Source organism: Numida meleagris, chromosome 4 (assembly GCF_002078875.1).
Source record: "Numida meleagris isolate 19003 breed g44 Domestic line chromosome 4, NumMel1.0, whole genome shotgun sequence".
NCBI classification, from domain to species: Eukaryota; Metazoa; Chordata; class Aves; order Galliformes; family Numididae; genus Numida; species Numida meleagris.
Window position 1 is genome coordinate 66,905,110 of NC_034412.1, and position 14,672 is coordinate 66,919,781.

The following is a 14,672-nucleotide window of genomic DNA, read 5'->3' on the forward strand; positions in this document are numbered from 1 at the left end:
AGGAAAAAGGCATATGTAAGTCTGATCTCCATTAACGTTGCTCTTTTTTTTTTTGTCAAAAGATAGGCATAATTTTGAAATTAACATTAAGGTACAGATGGGCAGGACCACAAGCTAAAAAGAAGTGCTAGTACTGAATGTTCACATGACCTGTAAGATTGTCTGTTTATTTATTTTGCCTCTTTTGATTGAATACATCTTCTCCACTGCCTCACTGATAAAAAGGTTTGGATGACCTTAGAATTTCCAAGCACTCTGGAAGCACCCTGTCACCCTACTGGGTAAGGTGTAAGTATAGCTGCCTTTTCAACATTAGAGAACTACAGGATTGTTAGGGTATTTGATGTAAATCTGAGGAAGAACAAGGGTTGGGAACACAAGTACAGGACAGTGGTGATTTAACACTGAAACAAAACACACTACCTGGCTGGCTTCAGCATCGTTCCTTAAAAGGATTTGGGAATATTCTCATGAGAGTGCTTCTGAGAATTACCGCATTATGAACTGTATATTCTGATATTTCATATCACTCACAGGACACTGCATTTAAAACTGTCCTGAAACTGGCTTTTTGTAACTGCAACTTGTTTTTGAATTAAAGGTACGAGAAAAGCATGTTGGTGCCCAACCTTTGGTAGCTGTACAATTTTTTCTGTACTGAATATCAGCCACAAACTTTCCATCAGTTTCTGAAATATATCAAAATGCTGCCTTCTTCAGCACAGAGCTGACAAGTTCTGGAACAGTTGCAGGGAAAGAACGTTCGGGATTTAGATTCATTAAAAACAGAGGGCACTGTGATGCCGTATACAGCAATTACTATTTTAAAAAGCAACATTTACTCACAAATATCCCATTGTTACTGATAATATGTTGGGTTTTTTTTTTTTTCAATGCTTGGAATATGCAGATGTCTTTAACTCTAATCATCTGAAAATGTTCTAAATCACCACAATCTGAAACTATCTTTTAAAGCCCTTATAGAAGACTTGGAATGTAACGCAGATTGTGCTACTTATAAGAGGTCACTAGGGGTCCAGTTCCATAATTCTTGCTGAGATCAACTAAAAATTACATTAATAATCTTACTGAAGTCAACAGGACCATCCCTTTGAATAAGCATTTCAGAAATTAATATGAAGCACATTAAGAGATACCCATTACTTCTTTCACAGGGTTCAGAAGAACTGTTTGGCGTTACTGGATCTATAAGGTACATAAAGATAGCCAGAACTTACTAGCAAAATTTGTGGTTAAAAGAGTAAGAAACAAAAGCCTGTAGTTGAACAGCTTAAAATTCAGATCTTATTCACGGCAATGTCTGAAATCTACCACACTAAAAAAAAATCCATATTGTAAGTCTGAAGATTACATCTTATTTAGAAAAGTCAATAATTGAGTGGATGACTGTAAAAGGAAATACTACCTTTAGAGATCACAGAATCATAGAATTGCTCAGATTGGAAAAGACCTTCAAGATCATCAAGTCCAACTGCAACCTAACCATACTACGCTAACTCTAACAATCCACCACTAAGTCATGTCCCTGAGCACCACATCCAAATGGTTCTTAAACACATTCAGGGATGCTGACTCAACCACCTCCCTGGGGAGCCTATTCCAGTGCTTAACAACCCTTTCTGTAAAGAAGTTTTTCCTGATATCCAACCTAAACCTCCCCTAGCAGAACTTGAGGCCATTTCCCCTTGTCCTGTCACTTGTAACCAGTGAGAAGAGACCAACCCCGCTCTCACTGCAATCGCCTTTCATATATTTCAGGTATTTGAAGATAACTAATTTGCCACTGGAAACTTCAAAAGAACAACAGAATACTATTAAATTATCACAAAAAGCAATCATATACACATGAGAAACAGCTGCTTATAAAGCAAAATTACCAGGGGCTTAAGTTCTATGCATTTATGTACTCATATAATAAACAATAATTTCACCTCATCATTAAACACATAAAGGGAAAACAGAACGATGCTTCATGATGGATTTCATCATCCAAGTCCCAGTTCAGTATCTCCAGCTAAAGACATGAACCAGGAGATAATGAGGCGAAGCCAGTATGAAACTGAAGTTCTTGACATAGATGCCCTCTCAGCATCCCCAGAGGAAAAAAGCATATCACTGAGCTAAAATATCTAAGTTGATCACTGAACTGCTAAAACAAAAAGCAACTGTAGATACTCAAGAAACCTAGTAAGCTTTCTAGCCTCAAATAGACAATTTCTTGTGTGCTTGAGAAAAGTAGGGATGGACAACACAAGGAAAAATATTCAGGGTGCATCCAGAGAGCAAGTGAAACTGAATTCTTAAAGAATTAAATTCATTGTGCTTGGCAAATTACAGCTGATTTCATTGAGACGCTTTCCTAAATAGAATATAACATGGGTGGAAGGAATGTAGTAATTCCAGATATTGATTTGAAACATGAAGATTCTCAGCTTCGTAGAGTAAAACTTGAATATCCTGACTGATTCCAGAATTCTGTCACAGACATAATCATCACTCTGGGGCAGAGTGGATGAAATGGTGACTGAAAACAATGTTGTTTTTTTTTTTTTAAAAAAAAAAACAAAACAAAACAATAAAAAACCTAATCTCTCTCAATATGGAGTGTTGGTAAACTCTAAATAACAGACACATTTAGCTACTACTAAATCCGTATTCCTCATCACTGTGAAGAATATGAGAAAGACAACACTCAATGCATTTCAAAAAAAATCTTTTACTACCAGTTCCATCCAGTTTAGGCTTGTTATTTTCATAGCCCAAGAAATGGTGTAAGTCAGGTGGATTACTGGCCAAACAATTAATTTAATAAATTAGAACAATGAAAAATTAGACAACATAATTCACTTGGGCTATGTAGCAATACTTGAGAAATAAGTATCAACACAGGCTTGAAGTGAATTGAAGGTCTCAAGCAGAGCTTTCAACTGGTCCTCAGAAACATTTACCTTCCATCAAATACAAGAACGTCAAGCCTCAAGCTTTCAGTTTCCACCCAATTCACATACAGTAGACAGATGATCCGACTATAAGCTTCATAACCAGTCATCTGTCATTTTAATACAAGATTTGTGGAGTGGTGCAAGGTTACTAATGACACCAAAGTACTGGCCTTGCTTCAACAATCAAGACACAGATAAAGAGGATGAGTGAATAAATTCATTTTGTTAATGCATAGCAGAGTTTAGTAATCAACATTCAAATTACACCCATACACTTGCACAAATGGGTAAAAATACCTCTATTTTTATAGGCAAAAGATGATGTCAAAATCCCCAAACTGATGCTGCAAGCTATATTCCCATGTCCATTTTTACTAACCCTCTCATTCTAAACTCAATGTATGGAGGCGATTCAGCCCTTGTGCAAAACAGTACAACAGAAGTGAAAAGGAAAATTACATGCTTGTTTTTCTTTGCTTGCCATCTGTCCCTGAAACACTGAAACCTGTCTCCTCTCCCTCAGCATACTCAGTACATCATCAATAACTAGCAAACAGTATCTGTATTAGATAAAGCTGTTCAGAAAAAAATTGTAAAATTACAGGTTTATTTTCATAGATTCACTTATCTACAGCTATGGGGCTGGCCAAATAAACACTTGCATAAGCATTTAGCCTTTATTCATCCATAACATCAGTGCTAAGTGTTCACTCATCTGTGGAATTCAAGAAAACCGGACAAATGTTTTGCATCCTCAGTTTTAGAGAGCAGTATCTAGAACAAGATAGCACTCATGAATGTGGGAACAAAATGAAGATTAAAAATACAAGGTGTTTATGTTAGATGCAGCTCAGAGTTACTCATTGATTTAAAATTTTTGCTTATTAGAAACTTGGATAATGAAACTTATGTTGTCTCATATTAACAAGCACTAATTTCTCTGTTGAAAGAGATCCAGATATTTCTCTCACATTTGCAGTATGGCACAGGTTCACAAGGTTTTAAGCTTAAAAAAAAAAAAAAAAAAAAAAGCAACCCACAACAATACTGAGTAATTTGAATGCTTCTCTTTTCACGTATGCTTTTAAGGGGTTTAACACCTCTCTGAGTAGGAGTGATTGTAAAATGTCACTTGGTGAGTCATACCACACTTCTGCTTGCTCCTGAAGTTCCAGTAGATGCAAACAGAAGAACAGACATAACAAGAGAAATTAAACAATAATGAAAAACTGTTGTCTGTGAACTTGATGGACCATATAGGCTCTCTCATTTTTACAGCTGGCTGTATCTTTGTGTACTTTGGCACTATCATATAGATGTACATGTGCCATACACACTTAGGTACACCCACACATGCACAGCATTTCTCATTTACCACTTTCACTGCAAGAACCCACTGGCTTCACAGCTGGATCCTGATGCTAGATGCACCTCTTCATACCAGTGTTTAGAATTTATTTCATTGCTGAACATCAGGGATGATGTCAGCTGAATTTTGCAGGCAAGCAAACAATAAATGGATGCAGCTTGGAAGGCTGTGTTCCTTAATAATCTCTGTGATCAGCTCAAATTTTTATTTTATTCAAAGAACGCCAGTTGATGAATTTCTGATTGTTCTTCCCACACTGAGAATGCAGGAAAATAAGCGCAGAATTGTCAAACGTGTCACAACTACTTTGACTTTTGTCAGCCCACTGTGAAACAAAAATAAATTCAAAAATAAAAAGAATTGCAAGATGTATTTTGACTTTTAAAATTCTAATAAAAAAGCTAGAAGACAACTCATTTATGATCGTTCAGATCATTAGAGTTTGAGAATTACTCTGGATGTTAAAAGAGGTATTTTTCCTAACAAGTGTTAACTGTTGTAAAACCACTTTTGTTTGAGAGATGCTGATTTATTTGAGAATATATGAAGCACCATATTGTTAACAGTACAAACAACTATTCTTAAGTGAAAATAAAACATACAAATGCTTAAGTTAAACTGGCTACACCTACATCTGTTCTAGTGTCTGATGGTTTCTCTCGATGCTCATATTTTAAAAGGCTTAGAAGCCTGTGTCCTGTAATTTTGGGGCCTACCCTATCTACCATGAAAAGATCTTGCTCACCCTTGCTGTTTCTGACCTGATTTTTCTATTGTGAGTCTTTCTTGGATAGACTCACTCTCCTTGACAGGAAACACTGAATAGTGAACTTGCTCTTGTCGAGGGCTAAGCAACTTGATTTTCCTTAAGTGTTCTAAATAATGCATATTTTAAAAGAACAGTTTTGGCAATAGTTTAATCTCAAGAAGGACAAATTTCACTGCAAGTCTTCTGTGCTTCCAGTGGTTAATAGAATGGTTAATTCAAAAACAGCATTGCAAATTGCTGACAAATAATTTCACAGAACTTTGCTCAGATCAAAATTTTCACTTTGACTTGAAGAAGGAAATTGACACATTACAAATTGTTCAACTATTCTACAGCTAACACAGAAAGTTTTGGCTTCCACACTGAAGACCTGGCTGAGTGTGATGCTCTGAAAACCAGATATGTTACTTTGTTGACACTTACAGTGCTGTCAATAGACTTCAAGTTTGCATGATTGTGCCATGTTACTTCAAAGTAGACTCACTGATGTTGGTAGAACTAGACAAACACAAATATGCTGCAATGGGATCCTGGCTCAGACAAAGCTGTGAGGCAGATATGCTTAGACCTATAGCAATCCCTACCACTAACTGAAGGGCTTTCAAACTCAGATAAGCTAGTTAGTAAGCTAGTACATTGCTAATTCACTTTAAAAATAGAAAATTCTTAATGTGACTAGGCAATGCAGAGAAGAAATGAAAGTTTATTCATAGATTTCTTTTTCTGCAAATATGTATTTGTTGTTGTGTTATTGCTCCCAGGCCTATTTTACCTGATTCAGTAACTTTCAGAATGGTAATAAACCCTGCTAACTCTTCTAGTCCCTAGGAAGATTTTTCCATCCCTCCTAAGACCTAGCCATCTGTTCCCTGGACTACATGGCAATCTTTCAGTATAGGCTGTAGTTCCTCAGCAGCCTAGTATGACTCTTATCCACCACAACCAACAATCATGGGAACTTATTTTTTAATCCTTGAACATGTTTAATAACTGTTCATCAAAAAATCCCTTCCCTCTCTAGAACTGCATCTGATCTAGCTACTCTAAGAGGACCATAACCAAGAAATGAGGAAAAGTGCTGTCTGTCAACTGCTGCAGATTTGATTAAGATTTTTGAATAGATGTATTTTTTCCCCAGTAATTACCAGGATTACTAGAGATCTCAGAGATGTTTTAAAAACTTGTGTCTTTAAGGTAACAAATAATAATAGACAAGAACTACACAAAATTCTTGCCATAATTTGTATCACAGGTGTACAGCAAAATACATTCACAACAGAAATCTGGGCTCACTCCCACAGGTGATTAAAAAAAAAAGATTACTTGACGTGTACATGAAAGTGATCCTCCTATTATTACTTACTACGACGCTTGATAGCATCTCTTTATACATAAGATAGAATTGCTTCTGTGAGACTGTTGGCTTGTTCTCCCTACACTATGTGCTTGATATTGACATTTCTCCTGGATGAGATCAGTACAGAATTTTCACCTCAGCAGGCACAGGGTTTGTAGGAAACAGAAGGACTTAGAAATGCCTTGCCTTGTTGTGCAGAGGTGGTTGACTTAAAAGATTTTATCAGTCCATTTTCTTTAAAAAATGGCTATCGCACAAGATACTTAGAAGACAGCAATGACTGCCCTGCTGGAAGCACTTAGAAAATTATTTCATGGTGGGCCTAGGAAGCTGCCAGAGCTGCATTTGTACAAAAATCCAACAGCAACAATTTCCTATCCATATGTTATCCTTCCACAGCACCTATGACAACACAGTACTTTAATGCAACCTCTCAACCTACAATCCAGTAATTTCCTGTTGTGCATTTGCACTCCATAAAGTGCTCACAGAGGAACAAGGAAGTCTACTTTCCAGCTCAGTTGTATTTTTTTTTTCTACAATATCCTTCCAAAAACTACATGTTTTGTCCAGTTCTAGTTTGATCCATGTGACAGGTAGTTTTACCCAGAAAACAAAAGGTCTAACTTTGATAATGTAAGTATAACTAAAGAGAGTTAAGCGATTCATGAATGATCTAAAATAAAAGATGGAAAAATTAAGTATACCACATGGCATTCTGCAGCCTGTGAAGAAGGAAGAACTGTAGACTTTTGTCCCACATCCTTTGAAGACATCTTTGAAGTGTCTGGAGAAATAGTAGGTGGATGTTCTTGGGTTTCAGGCTCTGCTTTATTGTCAGGGATGGGAGCTATCTGAATGGAAAGAGATGCTGTGTGTATCTCAGACATGGGGTTACAGGCAGGTGAGACAGGCCTTTGCGAAAATATTGGCACTTCAACAGGTTTGAGCTGTTGCTGTATATTACAATGAACACTACTTGCTGGGTCTTGTGTCCGGGTTAATTTAAGGGTAGATACCCTCCGCTTTTGAGACTGCTGCCTTTGGTCTTGATGGAGAGTAGCACTAATACCAGCTACTGTGCCTGTGCCTATGCTGGAGATAGTGGTCAGTGGTCTAGTGATCGTCTGTACATAGGACACATTTGTGTTAGATATCTGAGAAGACATTATCTTCTGGACAGAATTCTCGTTACTGTAACAGCCAGTATCTGTAGGAAGGTGTTTAACTGGCTCAGTTGTTACTGTCTGGAGATTAATTCCATTCTTGCGATTAGTTACTCTTGCTTTCTGAAAGCTTTCTTTTCTAGGGGGTGGCAGAGGTGCCTTATTTGCCAAAATCATCCACACAGAGCAAAATAACATTGAAGAAGAAACAGAAAGAAAGTAAACGTTAGCAGGAGATATACTGTAGTTTGACTTCTATCTTTAAATAGAGAAACTAAGACCTAAGGCTTTTACTCAAGATTGTTCAATACAATGGAAAATAGAATAACTCAGGGTCCCACCACCTTTTGCTGTAGAGGGCTGAAAAATTTGTATTTAGAAAACTAGATGTTCCATTTCCTCAGAGTAAACTGGAATCAGACCCCAGAAAAGTCTTTATTTTCTTTAAAAATCACAATTATTACGCTGAGTAAAAATTAAAACAGTGGAGTTCTTAATGATACTTTCCAAAATGTACTCCATTATTTTAGATGACAACCTATTGTTCACAGGTAATGCGCATAAATACAACACACAGAGCCTCTTAAAGCTTTGAATAAAAATAATAACAGAAACAGAAATTACATTGGTATGTTGGTTCTTTTTTGAGCAGATTAATGTGTTTGCACATTAAGTGCTTTCTAATCATATTGTTCTGCAAAACAAGCAGAAATATCATCTTATAATTAAAAAAACCTTTATCCTCCAATATCCTGATAACCAATTTTTTTTTTTTTTGAGTGTAAAACATTAATAAGTATTATTTTAAGCTTGGGAACACTCCTAGAAAGCTTTTATTTGTGTATATAATAACTTACATATATTTATATTTAGCATATATATATATATTTAGCTGTCTGTCTTGTTCATTGAAAGCAATTGCTGATAATTAACCTGTAGTCATGCATCCAGTGCAGAGTATACTTTATTTACACAGTAATACAGTTTGTAATGACCGATATGAACAAGTGATTCACACTATCTGGAAGAAAACCTTTCCCATAGGGATATCCCATCTGTATATGGTGTCTAACACAGAATAACGCACACTCAAATGCTAAAAAATGAAAACTGGTAGGTTCAGTTTTACCTGAGTTGGTGATTTTTTGTCCTGTAGGTTTGGCCGCACACTTCTAAAACCTTTTGCTGTAAGAGATGAACTGCTAACGTCTCCATTCAGTGTCTCTCTGCTTCCATTATTGTAAGACCTCCAAGCTTTTGTGAGGAAAAAAGAATCACATTTTTTATGATTACTAGATCTGTCTATTGCAATCATCACAACAACCCAACTTTTAAGCAAACGTGGAAATATTTCTCTATTACACAACTGTCATTGCTGCTGATATCCCCATGGACATTTTAAGAATAGGGCTAAAGCTGTAACTTTGCAAATTTTTATATCTTAAAAACTTCAAAACCTCACATTCGACAATACTGTTCGTAGCAGTTTGTTAGCTCCCAACAAGGGAGTCCTTTTGAGATCCTGGTGGTTTATCCCTTGTTTAAAGCGGGCTGAAATATTCTTTCAGATTAGGTTCTTGATCTTCACACCTAGATTTCAAAAAAAACATGCCAGCTCAAAAAAGTCATTCAATCATGGCAATTTCACCTCGCTATCTGATTATTTGCTCCAGTCTTCTTGTCAAATCTGTACATCACCTTAATTTTCCAAAGCACATTTTATTTTTATCATCAGAGCTAAACATCCCTCAGGACACTGTTCAAATACAGAGGAAGATACTACCCGACCTCAACAAGTTACAGATTTGAAGACAAAATATTGAAGAAAGAGGCTGGGAAAAGTAACACATTACGTGAGCAGGCTGCTAAGTGTGGTGGGTGGAACTTGTTATTTCATTTTTAGTCTCTTACTTAGGATTACAAGTGCCACTGAAGCTGAGGGTGACAAATTAGCAGTCTGTGTCCTCCCACACAACTCATTTTCTGACAACATATACTGTTGTAGGAAATACAGCTTCCCAAGTAAGACCTTAATTTGAGGTCTTAGCCGATGTAATTATTATTACAAATTCAAAGGTACTCTCCTGAAAGAGTCTATGTGTCTGAAGTGGTGAAATCAAAGGAAGGAAAATTGTTATATTTCATCCTGTTACATGATATTAATACCGATTCATAAATACCACTGTTTTATTTACCTGAATCTGGAGAGCGAGAATCAGATCCTAAAACAAGAAACAACAAATGTTAGTTTGTGTTACAAATGCTTGGAGTGTCTTAACATGTAGCTAAGCTCACAGGGTTAATTTTATAAGTTATGTTTACAAAAAAAATAACATCGGCTCAGTATTCAATGATGCCAAGAGATATGCTTGCTTCAATTAACTGGTCTGTTGGCATGACTCTGCAGATAAAAGTATTGAATTAAATGGCATCATAGTGATCTAGTGAACACGTTGAGATCAGATCAGAAAAACAGCAAAACATCTGCTCCACACTGCTACTCCATGTTTATTTTCTTAGATAATTAAGCTGCTGATCCAATCAGTAACCAATCATTATGAATACTTGGCTGATTAAAAAGCAACGTTTTATTTTAAGGAACTGAGAATTACGTATCTATATATTTACGGTTAGTGTCTGCAATAGATGCAGTTAGCAAAAGAATCTACCTATAAAAACAAATAGCATGTGAGTCTTTCTAAAGGTGGCTATGGGAAAAAAACAGGTACGGTCCCCCCATTCCTCACAGCTCCAGCAGTATATATAGATGCATTCTTATCAACAGATCATCACCTAGTTTCCCTTCTCTATTAAGGCCAAGTGTCTTTCAGGAGTATGGGAGTAATTGCAGTTGTATAAACAAATCTTGCTTAAGAAATAGTACCCGAAAGCCTCTAAACAGCTAGTTTTGAAAATTAGGAATAAACCTCTCTTTCTAGTAATTTTTTTTCTCACGGTACAGTTTAGAAACACTGTAAAATACGTAGGTATTCTTTTGCTCAGTTACCTGAATTCCTTTCTTTTTCTTAATTATGTCTCAAAATAGTATACTATATATAACTAATGTTTACTGCAGAAGTTCTACAGTGTGCTGAAAGTTATTAATTTACCACTGCTATTTCATATTTCATATTTCAAATACATATTTGCTGTCTTTTTTTTTTTTTCTTTCAGTAAATACTGCGGTCTACTACCAGCTAAAATCTTGATATCAGAAGAAATAGCATTCTTTTAAGATCAGCTGAAAAGTTTTAATTCAAAACCAAGAAAGATGTCTACAGGTTGTCAGGATTTCCCCCCCTCCCCTCCCCCCCCACCGTAATATGTGAAGCTTTCTTCACCACTTCAAAAGAAATCACATAAATGAATACATACATACTGCCAGCACAGGGTAGATTAGAAATTCTGGTGTTTTCTTGGATTATGTAGAGATATATTAGTGTTTTTTCCCCTCTAAACAAACTAACATTTTTACCTCTCTAAACAAATTGAAAAAAATTTTAACATACAATATGCTAACCCAGTAGGACTAGAGAACTAAGAGCACTAATCACTAGTTCTAAGTGCAACAGCACAACACATTACAAGGCTTGTACATGCTTAAATAAAAAATTCTTAGAAGGTCTTCTGAGAAATACAAACGTAATGTTTTCTTGAATTATTATACATCCAGTAATCCCAATGACTCTTCTGCTACCCTTACTTACATGTAGTATCCAAATTTTTAATTTTTTTCAGAAATTCGAACAGAATTCTTATTCCTGGGGATTAGCCTTACATTACAAAAAACATACAAAACAAAGATGTTATGTTGCAACTATTTCCTGGCTCATTGAACTTTATGCTCATTAAACTTTATGTATTATATTCAGTGTGAATACTTAATATTTATAGTGTTGTAAATTAGCCTACAATACTTGAAATTCTTTATGGATGATACTTACAACTACTTAATTCACCTTTGAACCTGGCCAGCTGACACCCATTAAGATTTCATCTTGTGAAATCAGACAGAAGAATGCTAAGCAGCAGCTCTCCCTACTGAATGCTCTCGATGTTTTTATTGTTCCATGCATTTTTAGGAAAACATTTCATAAACGTTTTAAAATTATTCTGGCTTCTGATGATCATTGTGCCATAGCACACAGACTCTTTTAGGAACATTTCTAAAGCCAATTGTAATAAACATCCACTTTTCATGCTGTATTGTTTTGTAAAATCAAGGGGGGACATGAGACCCAAAATCTGTGTTATGTACCAAAGGCAAAGTTAATTTTACAAAAAAAATCAAAAAAGCTCCTTCCTAAGTCTTTCTATTTTTTTCCCCTCAATGACTACCGAGTACAGGCAGAGAGAAATGAAAACTACCTTTTAAAGAGCATTGTAGAACTAAGGAAAATACCTGTCAGTAGAATAGAAAATATGGTTACCTTTCCTTTCCTTGCAGAGTGTTATTGTAGACAAATGTAATGCTACAGAAAGCCATTCACAAGCAGTGTCTTACTGGTTAGTTGTTATACCTGAAGCCAGTAGGTTTGGAGAGCTCTGAACCCTCTTCACAGCTGTTAATGTGACAGACATTGCAGCACGTTTGCGAGCACACCCACCGCTATCTGGAAGCACAAAACAATACAGACACCAGCCCCAGACAAAGGAAGCAAGCACATGCAACACATTACAGTGTGAGATAGGCCAAACATACAAGAAAATAAACATGCTATTAGAGAAATGCTGCAGGTACACGTAAATTCGTGAGTTCCACAGATTAGCAGAATACATAAAATTTCACAAGCTTTAAGAAACAATAAACCTCATTCAAAATAAGTAAAGAAAGCAAACACCTAATACTTAATTCACTGTGGAAATACTTATGTTCTGTTGCCTAAAAGAGTGCTTAATTACAACAAATAGTTGGAAAAAAAAAAACAACAAACAAGCAAGTAATCGAGATAAAGGATTAAGCATTCCAGAGTAATATTAATCAACAATCTGCATTGTAAAATAATTTCATTGTATGCATTAGAAGGACACCATTCATCCAACTAAGTCTATGTTGATTAGCTGACAATGTACTTTTGCATAGCCCTTCAGACCCTCTAAACACAAGAAACAAAATAATTAAGTATGGCATGCATTACTTTGATTCAGTGGAACACCCCTGTTTTTTTTGTTTTTTTGTTTTTTTTTTTTTGCGTGTGGTTTTTTTATTTTTTATTTAATGGAAGATAAACACATGCATGTCTGGAACCAAACTATAGTTCAAGAGAAAGACTTGAAATTTAAATCTAAAATACGTCTGAACAAACAGCAGTGTGAAAAACCCTTCTTATGGAACTGGCTCTCCTTTTTTTCTTTCCTCTCTCACTTGAGGCTGCCATTTTGTCTTTCCTACAACTTGCTTTTTTAGCAACTCTGTCATAATTATAATTATAAAAGTAAGTTAATAAATATCCTTCCTGATTATATTTAACCGGAATATTTTTCTGCTCATCAACATAATCATTATTTTAATTTTTGTATTCGATAATATTGAAGTTTCATATAGGCCACCACTTCTGACAAACTGCAACTTTGATAGAGGGTCTATGATTTTTGCATGTGTCCTATGACAGGGAGTTATATAAAATTATATTTAAGGGAGGCCTGCAACCTATTAGTGGAAAGGATTTCCTATGACAACGGTAATTTGAGCCACAGAGACATCTTTAACCCGTCTCCCAGAGAACTGAGCTGTGGGTATTCCATTGCTCATTCCAACATTCCCTCAAAATAGCAATGATACACATTAAGCAGTTGTTAATGCTGACAAACATCTGAGTCACTGCCCCAGGTGTAAACAGTTCTAAAGAACCACTGCCAGCTCCAAGTCTGGAGGCAAAGGGCCAGATGATTTTAGTCAGCAACAGTCTAATGCATTTCATTAACTGGTATTAATTATTGGTGCTGGACTTGGGAAACAGAAATTGGTTATTGAATTTGTTTTAATTTACTTACATAAACATAGCATGGCAATGGTAACTAAAATCACATTTTTTGTTCTTGTATTATTCTCCCTACTGACATAAAATGGAAATAATTCCAGAGAGACTTGATGTTCTGCTGATACTGACTTTTTGTTCTTACCTGAATGTGGGCAGACTTTGACATCACACTTTATTTAATACAAGATGCCACCTTTTAAATTCAAATTAATGCTTTGTTTGTATTTTTCAAGAGCTACCTGTCTGATTTGCAGCATAGAAAAGCTAAGGTGGGAGAAAAGGAGGAGGAGACCAACTACAAATATTTAATCAGTATAACTTCTACAAATTCTGCTTCAAATCCATTTCTAATGTAACTGAACGGAGTCACAATTTGGTATTAGTAGATGCATTATCTAGCAAAAGGCCTGATGTAGCTTCACACAGGATAGATAAAACAGGCTTTTCAATTGACCACATGCATACGCATACAACATTTACCTCTCTTTATAGAAGCCATCCTCACAAAACTGTACCTGCAATAACATTCTCAGTATATGCACACAATAATGGCAGAGTCGCTTTGCACTCAGGTGAGACACTACCACACAAACACACTGCCTTCAGTTGTGCAACCTATCTGATCAAACAAGAATGATTATAGACAAGTACATATTTATGCCTCATGGATTCCATCTTCCCATCTTCACCCAGGCCAAGCTCCCATAAGTCAAGGGCATCTGAACGAGGATCAGAAGAATCTCATAAGGTACGGTTTTCAAACTACTTCGCTTATGTGCATGGCCTTATACAGCCAAATTTTGAGAAGCTTATTTCAGTCTGTACTCCCTTTTCATAACTCCACCAAATTTCCAGAAAATGCTAACTATATTCACGCTGATTCCTGAAATCTGAATAACACCAAAAAGCTCTAAGTCTAGAGAACACAGAATTCCAAAACAGTACAGGAGATGGAATTAACAATCATTTTATCACTTCATTTGCAAACTATAAGCAATTAATATTGCACAGCTGCTATTCAATGAATAAATGAGGAAACAATCCATAAAAAATGTTTGCATGCATAA

At 35.9% G+C, this 14,672-nt stretch overlaps 1 protein-coding gene across 25 annotated transcripts in view; it reads right to left on the reverse strand.

Moving 5' to 3' along the window:
* SORBS2 (sorbin and SH3 domain containing 2) overlaps positions 1-14,672 on the reverse strand; it is a 194,750-nt gene that overhangs the window by 60,256 nt on the left and 119,822 nt on the right. For 11 of the 25 annotated variants that reach the window (XM_021396833.1, XM_021396835.1, XM_021396832.1 and 8 more), the window contains 4 exons: positions 12,145-12,237; positions 9,820-9,846; positions 8,754-8,878; positions 7,166-7,783 (listed from right to left, as the gene is read on the reverse strand). In XM_021396833.1, coding sequence (XP_021252508.1) covers positions 7,166-7,783; positions 8,754-8,878; positions 9,820-9,846; positions 12,145-12,237 — 863 coding nt within the window. Of the gene's footprint in view, positions 1-7,165; positions 7,784-8,753; positions 8,879-9,819; positions 9,847-12,054; positions 12,122-12,144; positions 12,238-14,672 lie in introns of those variants that run through there. The other 14 variants (XM_021396856.1, XM_021396851.1, XM_021396853.1 and 11 more) reach the window with 4 other exon arrangements.